The sequence below is a fragment of the Hippoglossus stenolepis genome, chromosome 23 (assembly GCF_022539355.2).
Source record: "Hippoglossus stenolepis isolate QCI-W04-F060 chromosome 23, HSTE1.2, whole genome shotgun sequence".
NCBI lineage: Eukaryota > Metazoa > Chordata > Actinopteri > Pleuronectiformes > Pleuronectidae > Hippoglossus > Hippoglossus stenolepis.
The window spans coordinates 15,661,007-15,675,537 of record NC_061505.1 but is presented as its reverse complement, the minus strand read 5'-3'; the positions used below and the strand labels follow the sequence as shown (position 1 = coordinate 15,675,537).

At 42.4% G+C, this 14,531-nt stretch overlaps 2 protein-coding genes across 6 annotated transcripts in view; one reads left to right on the top strand and one right to left on the bottom strand.

Moving 5' to 3' along the window:
- rtn3 (reticulon 3) overlaps nucleotides 1-9,893 on the bottom strand; it is a 29,424-nt gene extending 19,531 nt beyond the window's left edge. Inside the window, exons 1-2 of one of the 3 annotated variants that reach the window (XM_035149047.2) lie at nucleotides 9,601-9,893; nucleotides 1,177-1,224 (exon numbers count right to left, since the gene is read on the bottom strand). In XM_035149047.2, the coding sequence (XP_035004938.2) occupies nucleotides 1,177-1,224; nucleotides 9,601-9,691 (139 nt within the window). In that variant the 5' untranslated portion in view covers nucleotides 9,692-9,893. The remainder of the gene's footprint in view (nucleotides 1-1,176; nucleotides 1,225-9,600) is intronic. The other 2 variants (XM_047338894.1, XM_047338895.1) reach the window with 2 other exon arrangements.
- The window catches only part of men1 (multiple endocrine neoplasia I), a 28,716-nt gene that overhangs the window by 8,769 nt on the left and 5,416 nt on the right, over nucleotides 1-14,531 (top strand). Inside the window, exons 1-4 of one of the 3 annotated variants that reach the window (XM_035149043.2) lie at nucleotides 9,914-10,806; nucleotides 12,242-12,724; nucleotides 12,839-13,047; nucleotides 13,797-13,925. In XM_035149043.2, the coding sequence (XP_035004934.1) occupies nucleotides 12,289-12,724; nucleotides 12,839-13,047; nucleotides 13,797-13,925 (774 nt within the window). In that variant the 5' untranslated portion in view covers nucleotides 9,914-10,806; nucleotides 12,242-12,288. Of the gene's footprint in view, nucleotides 1-9,913; nucleotides 10,935-12,241; nucleotides 12,725-12,838; nucleotides 13,048-13,796; nucleotides 13,926-14,531 lie in introns of those variants that run through there. The other 2 variants (XM_035149045.2, XM_035149046.2) reach the window with 2 other exon arrangements.

Below are 14,531 nucleotides of genomic sequence, written 5' to 3'. Positions count from 1 at the left end.
CGCAAGTCTAGACTTCTACCATTGAGAAAAACCACAGCTCAAAAATAATCTGAAGCAAACTAATGAAAGAAAACCTACTTTTGAATGCTTGAAGCAAGGATATGAGACATGCACAAAGCCTAAAAAGATAAAAGCAGATTGTGGGGTGGAGGGCGAGTGAACAGCCACAGGAAATGCTAGGCCCAGGCCACTGGGCGGTGGATGGTATCTCCAGTGCCACTCATCCTCTGGGACCTGGTTGCTAAGAGGGCTGAGAGAGGGTAGCTTGGATACTAGGGCAGGAAGAAGGTAGCACCATCCCGCCGGGACATCAACCTGATCCATTTTTAGGTTTCTGCTCTTGTGTGCACAATGTGAACTTGAACTTCTCTGCTTTCTTAAAATAAGGTGGCAATCTTGGGATTATCTTGAACCGACAGTGAGGGCTGCTGACCTAAATAATGCTCGTTAGCAGGCGGAGCCGGCTGAAATGGATCAAATTGCTAACAGCTGCAGAGGCAACGTTTTACAGGTTTAATTCTTGGCGTCTGTAAAGATCCTGGAGATCAGCAAGAATAAGCTGCAGTGACTTCTAAATCAGAGTTATAGGGGTTTCCCTGTAGACAGCTAGGGATTTTTGCCAATTTGATAGATCACTTCCAAGGCAACCGAGGCACATTATTCAAAATGTACCATGTGTGTAAATATCTTTTAAACACTCTGCTGTTTCAGCTCCTGCTTCTCTGACTATGCATAGACACATTTCCTGCAGCCATTAGAATAATCTAAACATAGCCGTGTGTAGCATGACCTGGCAGCAGGGGTGGGGGTGGAGAAGAAAATTACCGACGCCATATGTCACTGAAAACAGGAGGTATGCTCCCCTGCTAACAAACCATTAGTCCAGCATCTGAGGGTCAGCAGTGTCTGAGCCAAATGGGTGGAACACGACTAGTTTTGTAGGAGGAAGGGCAGGTAAAGACCGGTCGAACTAGGAAAGGAGCTAGAGTTAGAGCTCATCATGTTGCCGGTTTCTTCGCAGGTCCTTTTTATTTTTATTGTTTAATAAAAATAGACTGTTACAAGCAGGAGAGGGGCACTTGAAAGAGGGATGAAGTAGCGCATAGCAGCAGGCCGGCGTGAGAGTAAAGGATAGAGGGAGAACAGGCGAGCAGCGTAAGAGAACCATACACTTGCCTTGAGGAGACTGAATGAGAGATACAGGCGAAGAGGAAAGAAAGGAATCTGAAAAAATCAAAAGGACAGAAGAATGATCATCCTAGAAGAAATAACTCCTATCCACTGCAACCATGGAAATAAAGGCATTCAAATAAGAGGTTAACTTATCCAGCCTTAACAACTCTATTTTTACGTAGAAGTTAACAGATGCCCATGCATTTGATCTCATTGTTAACTTCACTTAAAGTACACCAACTTTAATACATGCACTTATATTTGCTATGACGGAAAGACCAAGAAGACCTTTTACTTAAGAAGCAGGCAAAAGCATTTCTCACTTTGCTTCCGACAAATTAACCACAACTACTGCAAAAAGACCATCATTTGTTCTTCAGTACCTCTTACATTGTACATGGTGTGTTCTAAAGAAAGTAGCAAGACACAACCAGTTTATGTAAAGTACAATCCAAGAAGTATGTGGGCAGTCTTATCCAACACACCTGTCAACATACTTTTGGTCTGGGGCTGTTTGGGCGAGGCCTCAAAATTCCCCATTGAGGAAAATCTTACTGCTACAATAAACAATGATAACAGTTTGTGTTTGATTAACCTTTCGGTAAAGGCTAAGAAGAGACTGGTTCCCCCAGTTTGTTGTACTATTACATATCATTTAGCTCACGCTTTTATCCAAAGAATGACTGGTCTGCATGGATCACTGACCTCAACCCCATCAAACTCCTTTAGGACGAAAATAGATTGCCAATCAGACCATAAAGCACAACAGCATTGGACATCACTAATGTTCTTGCAAAATCCTTACAAAAGTGTCTCCAAAATCTTGTGGAGAGTCTGTGTTAAGAGGGCTGTACCTCACACACAGATCTACCAGCACGAATAGCAGCCTCCCGGAGGATCAGAGTTATGTCGACACCTCTTAAACAAAGTTTCTATAAAAAATTATTATAATTAGTTTAATGTACGGCTGTATCAAACTGCATTAATTTCAGTTTAGTTCAACTGATTGTATACATGTAAAACTGTTCAGATTGTACTTCTGTTCTTGTAACTGTAAATCCTTTAACGTTTCATGTTTGGACATCCTACATCCAGAAATCAGCCTCTGTCAGGGTTAAGAGGAAGTCACACTTCATACTAGTCTTTTAGTTTATGAATGCATCACTTTTGCTACATTTACACCTGGTGTCCACACTAGTCTGGAGTCTGTGTCCCAGAAAAGAAGCCTTTTGGAAACAATGACGCAGACAACAACGCTTGCTTCTTCATTGAGTCTTATCAGTCAAAGACTCGACTACCAGCAGTGAATGCAAGGCATTGCTAACACTTACTTTCAGTGACAGTTCCACCTGGTACCTGCTCTTACTTTTCACCATTGCCGTTTCTAGTTTGTAGCTTGTTCTGCAAGTAAGCAACCAGCTGCAGGGTAGAACATTTGATCCGTTTACGCAGGCAGGTACATGACAAGTGTATGTGAATGGTCACATGATAATGCATTGTCAGGTGTGTTAGTGTGGATTAGGATTATTTGTGATGTGTAGCTAACACGCTTGTCTGGAGGGAGATCATTTCAAACATATTAATGTGAATCTAGCCTGGGTCATGATTTAGACTGCTCTTCCCTTCTCATTCATTTGAAAGGGAGAAGTGAGCAGATGCAGCTGGCTGGCCATCCAAAATGACTGCATCATGCAGCAAAGTAATTGAATATGGTTGAACTTTTGCTGCAATGCAACATGATGTCATCTGGCACCCATTCCAAGTGTGCATGCAAGCCCGTTTGTCCTGCTGGATTTCTCAGATTGTATTTCGCTTTCTCACTGGTACATGGACAGCACACCCTCAAACATGCAGCCCCTTGCCTTGTTTACAGGCATGACTTACGTCTGTCTGGATGTTCACCGAAGATGTGGGAAGGTTTCAGGTTTACTCAGGGATGTGCGGCCTCTCCCTTCAATTCATCTAAAGTGGAGTTGGTACAGGCCGAGCAGGTTGGGGTTGCTGTGCCCTTGCAGTGCAACATTCCTTCTGTCAGAATCATACAGCTGATACTCTCTCAACACACCACACCTTCACCTTTTACGCATAGTGCCATGTCATCGTTAACAAAAAACCTTTGACATTAGAAATAGATATTAGAAAGCCTTTTCACCATCCCCAAAAAACTATATATGGATATTACCATAGGTCAAAACAAACTAAATATGAGCATACAATTATATATATAGCAAAATATGGAAATAACAATTATGTGAAAAGGTCTTAGGTCTGACTAATGTCAAGCTGTGTAAGTAAAACCAACATGCATCAACATACTGATTTAAAGACGTCATAACCTGAGTTTTCAACACAGCAGAAGAGAGTAGAAGATTAATTTATATATATCACTACATCCGCTGCTAATGGAGCATGGGGTAATGTCAGGCGTTGCAAAACTGCATTTTGCGTTGTCTATGGTAAACGTTGTTAAAAAAATCAACTGTTCAAGTAGCATCAACCAAATCTCATTATTGTTAATATAGGTCCTGCCTGAAATAGTTAAAATGGGAGGAGAAATTGATTATTGGTGGGGAACCACCCTGTTATCTAGATGTCAAGACAGTTTGTGGTGATCATAGGCAAATGTCTTTATCAGAAACAGACTAGAGCAGATAAATGCAACGGTTAACTTTTAATATGGTAACAACAAATACAAAATCTACTTTCAAAGACCACCAACCAAATGTAAGAGATGGCCGATACGAGAGGTATTTTTTGGGCACTGGGACCAGTTTAATAACTTAACTTTTGGTGTCTATACCTCCCAATACAATGAGAGAGCTGGGAGACTGGAGGGATCAGTTCTTTCTCTATTTTGTTTGAAGTTAAATACAATTATTTCATATAGTGTAGTAGTAAAAAACTGCTTCCGTTTCTCCTGGAATCAACATGATCACGATTGGCTCTGGTCTGGCTGTCGCTTGGGGAAATTTGAATAAAGTTGAGCCAGTTGAGCTCAGCGGGCGTAAAGCCAGGTCTCGTTCACAGTGAATAGCAGCTGTTGCTGTCCCAGCGTTTTTAATCCATATGTGTGAATGGCCCATTAAGACTGCCTTCATGCAGTCAGTCTATACTCCAAATAACAGCTCCTCTGCTTTAAATCGGACATTTGCAGCTGGGAATTGAGGTCACCTTTAACACTTTGCTTGGGGTTTATTACCTATCTTTATTCAAGAGCGTGGTCGTTCATTTTGAGAGCATTGCTTCTTCATTTCATGTCCACATTTTGGAACGCTTTCACTCGAAACCCTGCTTGAACACAGATTTGCTCTGTTCCTGCTGAAAACGGTGTGTCTACATTAATTTCCTGTGCTTTACTTCTCCTCATAGTCAGGCTGCCTCTGTTTACTCTGATTTTTACTCTCGCTCTGGGACTTTTTGTAAAAATTAACCCGTCAAAATTCGACAGCCAACAGAATGTTGCACTTGCTTTACCTCTGACAGCGTCCCTTAAAGGTGACCATTGTTTAACCAGGTTCAGAGGTTCACTGGCCAGAATGGATCATGGGATCCATGGGAGTATGATGATAAGATTGGCTTTCAAGTGTTGATTATGCTACAATTAATTATTCAAACTCCATGGCTAGGCAACAAATAATAAAATGGATGACGACTTGTTCCAACTTACAAAATTTCAGGGTTTATAAATGGGAAAGGTAGACAGTAGAAGTTTTACGTAACATCTCTGTATGTACAGAAAGTGTTAACTACTGATAAAATTTAGGAAATTCTGAAATCATAACAAATATCATTCCACATTACTCAAATCTCAGTTAATGCTACAGTGTGACTACTCCAGATTAGGATCCACATTTAGCTGCTCACAATTTCTCTGGGTTTGTTCAGTGAGAACAGAGTGTATAGAAGAATTTTCTAAATGAACATCAAGCATCATGTCATTAATGAGCCAAGACAACATCTTTCAGAAAGATTTACAAAGAATTTTTTTTACAAAAATGAAGGAACGTGAAATGTACCTACTTCCTGAAGAGCCTGCAATAATTTCCCAGTTTGAGATCAATAAAGTACATCTATCTATCTATCTATCTATCTGAGATGGGACATCTTGGAGACACATGAGGTGGTCAGCTGCCCTGATTTAGACCTCAACTATCTTCATGTCACGTTGACTCATGAATCTATCCTGACTGACGCAGTGGCAGAGAAGATAAAAGTTTACAGTGATTATAGCAATTGTCCTGTCATGTGGTACTAAGTAAGCAACGAGTGAATATCAGTATATAGTCATATGTACTGCCAGCGGGGGCTCCCCTGCTGTGTCGTAACATCGACTTCTCCTGGATTTCTACAGACTTAAGAGGCCAGGGGGATAAAGTCCACAGAAACTGCGCCGCGTCTCACTCTCACATTTGCATTCACACATGCACCTCCTGTGAAGATAATACTAGAGTAACGGCGGAGTTCAGGGCATGTAGAGGGAGAGTAGAGGTTTGGTGAGTGCACAGGCCTGAGAGTGAGAAGGAGTCAAACTGAAGTTCCGGACATTTGTACAGCAACTGAGTGCAGACACACAGTTTAGAAGAGTTAGTTTTTACACATTTCAAAATCTGAACATGAAATGAAGAAAAAAATGCTCTCAAGATGAAAGTGCAAACTCTTGAGCAAAGATAGGAAAGAACAGCCATAACTTTGGTCTTGGGCTTCCAATGCTTTTGCCTTATTTGAAGTGATGGTTCAGGGTGGGTCTAAGGCTGTGCTTGCCATTTCTGCCCTGGCTGAAGCTATCCTGCCCACCCCTGAGGGCTATCTGATTGCCTCGCTGACCTCTGTGATATAGTCTGCTCCAGCAGGGAGTAGAGGGAGGGGGGGTCGACTTGGAAAGGCCAGCGGAGAGAGGGGGAGGCTGAAAGAACTTGGTGTTCTTTGAAGCGTTGCTTCTAAGTTTCACCTTCAAGTGCTTTATAGTGAGCACCCATCTTAATCTGTGAATCGAGATCCTTTAGGTTTGGTGAAGTAAGTTCATTTAACAATTCTGATGGTAATGATAGGAGAATAGTCACAAAAATGCATCATGCATTAGCATGTGACCAACTTTTTCCAGCCTGGCTACAGCTTTAGGAGGAATGTGTGTGTTTATTAATGTAGCTGGGCATTTCTCACTTACTGGAATGTTACCAACTACAGCAATTAAAGTTATGTTCCCTCATTAAAATGACAGAATGTAACGTATACAAAACTGAGGGATATAACACTATTCTCCTGCTTTCTTCTCTGAACACTGAAAATGAACACAAGGTAACTTGGGTTTTGATGCCTAAAAATAAAGGTTAGTCTGATTATATTAGGAAACATGAGGACAGAGACCGTTGTTACGCAAGTTATAAAACAGTGAGCTCAGAATGAATGTCGAGTGAGAGAGTGCAACTAGTGTGACATGTTGAAAGTATGGACAAAAAAAAACAACATTGTTTCCTTTCTGATTGTGAGATTAAATATAATGCAGCAGCGAAAGAATTTGTTCCATGGCCAAGTTCCTCTGAAAATGTGATGCAATGTAGTTTGAGAAATTAGGTCCTCATCATGAAGTGTGCCACTTCCTTTGTGACTAGTGTCACTCATCAGCGTGCGAGTCAAGTGAAATGGGACTCATCTGCAGTTAGAAGCTGCAAAGGGCAGAGCAGGCTATCTTATATCTGTGACGTCCACAGACTAAGAGATGAACCTTGTATCTATAGATAGATTTCTATGATAAACACAATCACTTTAAGGAGCAAAACTATATCTATAACGTGGCAATCATTCAGGGACGTATACATTACATTCTCAGGGTCAATTGATACTTTCTTTTCGAGGGTGACACTGATACTGAATATTAATGACCAAGGAGAGGGATAGAAATTTTGGGAATTAAATCTGTACATTTGCAGTTTTTAAATCTTGGTATCAAAATTGAGACTGAAAAACCAAGACACAAACTACTGCTACATCGGTCTACAGGTCTTTTTTTATGTTTTAGTCCAGCCCATTTATATCAATGAAGGTAGGCTAAATAACTTACATGTCTGTTTAACTCAATAAAGCTTAACAGCACCACACATTAAATCCTCCAAGATCACAACACACCTCTAAAACTATTTCACTGAAAGCTGAACATTTGAACCTTCATTAAGAGGATTTATTGCAAGACTTTGGCACACTAGACTGAATTAGTTTAGCTAGGTGTTCCTAATAAACTGACAAATGTATATCAATTGCAAAGGCTACAAAGTACCTGCCTGGTATTTATTGGTTACTTTTGCTGCAGTTCTCACCTGGAAAAAGCTAATATGAATTGAAATAATGAAATATGATCTTTAATTCACAGTAACATGTTACAATCAGGGCTTTCCCAACATTGGGAGTAGAACATAAGGATTTCTGTGCAGCAGCTAAACTGAATATATTCCTGCATCTCTTTGAAGCTTAGGTTTTAAAAATGTAGGTTGTCCTTAATGGACAGAGTACCAATGTAACTGGCTGTTTGTAGCTTTATTAGGTTGCTAGGCTAGTGACTGTTGGAGTGAGTCAGAGTGAATCAGCCATAAAAGTGTTTGGTTGGTCCAGTACAACCTGCAGTAGTTTCTGTAGGCCGCTTTGAAATGTTCTGCTCCCACAGAGGAAATGAATTCATGGCGAGTGGAAACGAGTTCTTAGCATCTCCCAACATCTTTCCGGCAGATATCAACCAGGGACTAAATCTGTCACAGATGATGAGCTAAGAAAGACTGAAATGTGACAAATGTTAAATGTCAAAGAAAATAAAGATGTGAGAGGAAGGAGGGCATTGTATTTGAATATTGTAACGATAATATAAATTATAATATTGTGATGATAATGCTTTAAAATTAACTAGCCATTTAACTGTTAGCCATGAAGCTACATCCACACCACATATACAGACAGTCCTTAAAGGTTATCTTGTTAGTTTTTTACATCCACCCCTCAGTTAGCCTGGCAAAAGTGTGTGACATCATCAACTCTGTTATATCGTAAATAGCAGGATAAATAGCAGGATCACTGCACAGATGAATGCAGTTTGTATCCCAGTGCATTCCTAGTAAATGCCATTTGAATTTTCCTGTCCCCACCTTAGCGATAATAATTTCGAAACCAAGTTCAAACTCCCTAGAGCACAATGTGCCACACCCTGCCACACTCAGCTGACGCCCACTAACACATGTGCCATAATTCTTTTAACCTTTTAATCCTTTTCATTAACTGAACATGGCTTCCCAGGATTTTCAAATGGCTCTTGTGTGGTGGCTGATTTAGCCGTGGAGTCCAATCAGATAGCTTAAATCTAAAACACACACACACACACACACACACACACACACACACACACACAGGCACGCGCGCACACAGACACACACACAGATGGTTAAAGCTGCCACTCCCTGACACAACCTGTCAATATGGTCCTTTGTTTTGGCTCGTCTAGCCTGCAACTTGACAAACTGCATAGACTACATCAGGGAACATGACGAGTTATGAGAGAGAAATTAATGATGGCAGTGAAGCTCATGAGGCTCCTGGTGCTTTGTTCGGGTTACTATTATGAAGACGACACAAAAAAAAAAAAAGGGGCAATGCGCCTTTAAGAGGTCCTCCCTTCACTGGCAGTTGCCCAGTAACAATGCATCTGCAGTGCAGAGCAGCGCCGATGACGCTTCGTCACACCAGAGGGCCACTGTCAAACACTGGCATTTTTAGGATCCTGCGCTTTAAAAAAAAAACGCAAACAACACGTGAACACACACATTGACGATGTTAGCAGTGGAGACAACACTTCAATCCGGCTGACACGACAAGCGTGTGAACGGCACGTATTGTGGGATACATTTTCCACAGTAGCCTCCTTAACTCGAGCAGTGTAACGCCGCTCATCAGCAAACAGCACCAGCCCCATAACTCATGGCCCGAAATGTATTGTTGAGTAACGTGTGCTCGGACACATCGGCCGCTGACTGTGCCTCTTTGCCTGTTAGCGGGGCGACATGGTCGAATTTGACAGGTTCATTTAAAAGGGGGGTTGCTTTGGCGTTAGAGCCACATGCAGTGTGGGGCGGGGGGCAGATCGAAGCGACACACCGTTAAAGAGCATGGTCGGTAGCCGTGTGTCCGGACATGTTAGCTACCACAGGTGTTTCTCTTTACAGCCGAACAGTTTTAAAACAACCACGCACAGGCCTACAACAGACAAGACGAGTACACTTATTCAATAGCTACATTATCTATTGCCAACCTGTTAACATGCCTGTAAGTAAACACGAAGCATTTTTTTAATATATATATATATATGGTTGAGCAGCGATTAATGTCAAAAACGTTACGTTGCTATTTGCGTTGGCACTTAGCTAGCTAACGTAACGTCAGGCTATTTCTTACCGGACAGCTTAGACTCTTTGGCAGCGGAATTTTGCCCATCGGCGAGCCCCTGCGACGATGTTATCTGGGTGGACTGAGTCATCGGATCCATTTTTGCTGTGGCTTCAGAGACAAGTGACTGTCGTCGCTGTTCGGGATGGGTTGGACTGTCCCTCGAAGGTGTTACACGTCGTCTTGACTTTCCTCAAAAATTTCCCCAGCTGCGGGACTCGGGTGTTCACCTTCGACTCAGCGGATGAGCAGTGGGAGAGAGACGGCGATGGTCGGAAACAAGGCGGACTGACGAAGAGGAGGGAGGAGGAGGCGGGAGGAGGGCGGAAAACATGTCGGGCTGAGACGCCTTCACAGTCTCCCCTGGGGCTCCGAAATCTCACCTTCAACCAATCCGGCAGGACTTTGCTCAAGCGCATACACATAAAAAAAACACCAGTTATTCTTATTTAACACAACTATATATATTTTTTTTATTGTATCCCTGTAACTTTATTATCAGCAAAAATCCAATTATGTTGTAAATGAATCTCTAATTTGTATCTGAAGTTCACATGGTAGAGTGGGAATATCCGACAGCAATTGAATGCAGCAAAAGGAATATTCTTGAACGCAGACACCATGTTGTTATACTGTGAACCTGCTCTGAACGAAAGTGGGGGTTTATTTTTACTTTAGCCATTAGCGATTATGACACATGTGGTTATATAATATTATGTTATCAAAAATATTGTCACCATTTTTTTTAAGTGAGTTGAATATATGACGCATGTGTGTGTTGGGCTGATTGCAACCAATCCAGGAGGCCATATTGATGAAACACATTTTAATCAGGACGGTTTCCAGTGAGTGTTTCACTGTGGCCGGTTTTCCATTATGTAATGTTTACCTTTGTTCGATTTCCGAGCGACTGCCCGTCCCATGAAAGGCCCCATGCTGCCCCCTCCTGGGTGGCTCGACGAATATTTACTACGAACTGCATTTCCCGGCATACACCAGACGAGCGCGTGTGCAGAGTGGGTTAGATCTCCAACCAATGCGCACGGGGAGCAGCGGCGTTCAAGTGCAGGTGACAGCGAGACACGCAGATGGTTGTGAGATCTGCGGTGCTGCGCTAGCGTAGAGGCTGGTACCACACTTTCGGACGGAGTGAACTGCGCGGCAAAAGAAGGGAGACACAAACAAAAACATGTGGCGGAGGCTTTGAGATAACGGGTATGTAATCTACCACACACCGGGGGAGATAGGGCGAGGGCCGAGGGCCGAGGGGGAGCCAGTGTTGTGGCACATTACGGAGACGTGTTTCCCGGGAGCGCGAAGGGAATTAGCTTTGTGCAAAAGTGGTGAGTTAAGCTAACTAGTAGCCCGTTAGCTTGTTAGCTGCTCCTGACAACAGTCATCATTCAGCCATGCTGCTCTCAAGCCGCTAGTCCCGGTGTGGGCTCTCTCTCTCTCTGGCTCGGGTTATCCTCAGCACCGTACCCCTCTTATTTACACTACTTCGCATTTAACTGTACAAACTAGCGCTGGTCATACATGGGAAGCTAACTTAACTTTAGAAGGTTAGCCGGTTAGCTTACGTTAACCAACCGGGCTAACGAGTTAACACGTCAGATCGGGTGTTTCGGTGTGTGCTGATTGATGCAGCGTGTGAGATGAGTTGGAGACGTGCCGTCGAATCGATCGCAGCGGCCAAGTTGAACGAGCTTTCGGCTGCTTTGTATTGAATGGATGTGTGTAGCGATGGGAGTGCCCCGCCCACCACAGCGCCATATAGTCCCTGTTAGCTGCATTGATGTAACCAACATTATGCAACGAGTCCAGCTGCCCGGCCGCGGGTCACTTGTCTGCCTGTACGTGTTTGTTTGTTCAGCGTCAGGTAGTTATGAAAACCACGTTATTAATAATAAAATTATATGATTGATCGTTAAAGATGGGGGCGGTTATCAATCCAGACAGGTCTCCATACCAGAGAGTGATGAGAAATGTTGCTGTGCTTATCGGGAGAGGACACACCAGTTAAAGTTAAACCGTGTTTACTAATAGGAAGCTGTTCATTACAAATCCGAGAAATAATAACCGGAAGTAAACATGGGTGAAAACTAATTGAACAAAAAGTTTGAAGAAACAATTAGTCTGTCTTTGTATTTATTTCCTTTGCTAAATTGATATTATTAGCTTTTTTAAAATGTTTTTAAAAAATATATATTTAATTATCTTCTTATGCGATTTATTTATTCAGGAATACATTTCCATGTATCTGTTCATTTTCTGCATAATACACAGAGTGAAAATCCAAAATTGAATGGCAAGTCTGGTGATCATTTATTTTTAGTTCTCGATTTCCTCCTATTTGAGTGATGTTTACTAAAAAATACAAGTAGCTGTTGGGTTAGGAAAGTACTGAGCCCTGTTTAAAAATGAAATGACATATTTGTGAGCTGATTTTTTTAGATTTAAATGTTGAGTATGAACCTAAGGGCTTGGGGTTTGGAGAGCCACACTTCTGGTAGGGGAGGTCAGGAAAAGTAGATGCATACAAATATAGGATCAAGGACTTTTCAGAGCCATATTTAGACTTAAACTTCTTTCTGCAGCATCAATGTATGATACGGATGGTTTGTTGAAATAACTGCTGTGTCTAATTCAGTACTGCAGGTGAGGAAAACATCTGGCTCGTGACGGACGGTGGACACCATGGGTTTACATTCAGGCCAAAAGAAGCACTTTCCCCTGCGGGGGATCGACGGTGTTGTTCAGCTGTTTGACGCTGAGCTCCGCAAGCCTGAGCCGGACTTAGCACTCCTTTCCCTGGTCCTGGGTTTTGTCGAGCACTTCCTGGCTGTGAACCGAGTCATCCCCATAAACGTCCCAGGAGTACGGTTTGAGCCTCTGGAGCCAGACTGCCCCAACTCCTGCTTCCCCACAGTGGAGCTGGGAATGATCTCGGCACTGTACGAGCGCTTCACGGCCCAGATCCGGGGTGCGGTGGACCTGTCCCAGTACCGGAGGACTGCTTCAGGGTCCAGCAGGGAGCTGGTGAAGAAAGTGTCAGACGTGATCTGGAACAGTCTCAGCCGCTCATACTTCAAGGACCGGGCTCACATCCAGTCTCTCTTCAGTCTCATCACTGGTAAAACATCACAATTATTCAAATGAAATAAGTTGTTTTGAGGATGTTGGATTAAACTGCAGTTAATGTCAATTTGTAGGAATTCAAAATAATTCCAAATTGAATTTAAACCAGGCACCAAACTGGACAGCTCTGGGGTTGCGTTTGCGGTGGTGGCGGCCTGCCAGGTTCTCGGCCTGAAGGATGTCCACTTAGGACTGTCGGAAGACCACGCTTGGGTGATCTTCAGCAAAGGCGGCGAAGAGACTGCAGAGGTCACCTGGCATGGGAAGGGGAACGAGGACCGACGGGGACAAACAGTCACAGCAGGAGTTAATGAGAAAGTGAGACCTTCCTTCATCCACATGTCTATCCCAGAACTTAAAGAGACAATGAATATACATTCGGAGGTGCACCAGAACCCTTTATTCACATCTGCTAGCAACATACAGGTCCTCTGTCAAGTCAAAATATGAACAAATACTGCACAAGGTTGAAAGGTCAAGTCTTTATAAAAAATGTGTATTCATAAATGGCAGTCAGACAAACGCTTCTGAGAAGAGCTGTGATTAAGGAGTTTTGCATGAATTATAAAAGTCATGGGAAAAAAATGTCACTTTAAATTTTATGTAACTAAGGATTTATCAGCAGGCAGGCTCTTGCATCAGATAGGTTTCTACTGCTCTGAGTCATGCATGGCCCCATTAGTAAAGGTTGAAAAGGATGTGACTCATAATTAACTGGAAACCAAGATGAGTCACAAGATTGGAAGGTCCTTGTCTTATGGTATCTCAGAGGGCTCTCACATCTGACCCGGCGGGGGGGACTTAGACATACTTTGAGGCATATTTTTCATTACTCTGGGTGATAACGTGCGCTCAACTTCTGTCTGTAAATGCAGGGACTTTCACTTTTACTTCAGCAATGAGAGCAGGTTCAGACAGAGGTGGGCTGAGCTTGTGACATAGAACATATCATAGGCCGCAGCACTTCCATAGAGCATTCTTTAATTTTATTCTATAGCTATATGTTTTATTTGATGGGCGAATAATTTCTAATTTATGATATTTACGCGTTTGTGTCTGTTGTTCAGAGTTGGCTGTATCTGAAGGGCTCCTACATGAAATGTGACAGAAACATGGAGGTGGCCTTCATGGTCTGTGCTATCAACCCATCACTGGACCTACATACTGACAGCTCTGAGCTCCTGCAGCTGCAGCAGGTGAGCAACACCACTGCAATTCTTATCCTCCCCCAGGAAACCACAGCTCTCATTCTCATTTTCATTTTTGGGGAAGTTGGCTAAATGTCAGAGAGGCTGTCTAAAACTCAAAGCGTTTTGATGTTGTTATATGTGACATGATTATTGGCTCATAAATTCCCATTATCTTTCCTGTTTGTCATACAAATTCTCACAGTTTTACAATTTGTTCATTACAGTTTTGTCGTGCTGCTTCTCTCAGTGTCGCTCTGAAGAAACAGAGAGTGAAATCTAATTTACTTGTTATTTTTAGTCGTTAACATCACCGAAACTCACCACTCCCTGCAGATGATTCAAATTTTGCACTTTAAGACAGTGTTTGGCTTTTAATGTGAGCAACCTGTGCAGGGAATAATTCTTTGACATTATCCTAGTAAAGTGTGAGCAGGGTTGTATTATGACATTACTGCTATATGGATGGAGTTAATGTTGGGGAACTTTTTTCAGGAAAAGAAACTATAAACCTTGTAAAGTAATTGCAAGACTTAAGTATCAAACCAGTGGAAGTCTTATTTGAAATTTTTCTGCACAGCTCTTAACTCTCAAAAATGTTATTTTTTATGTCAA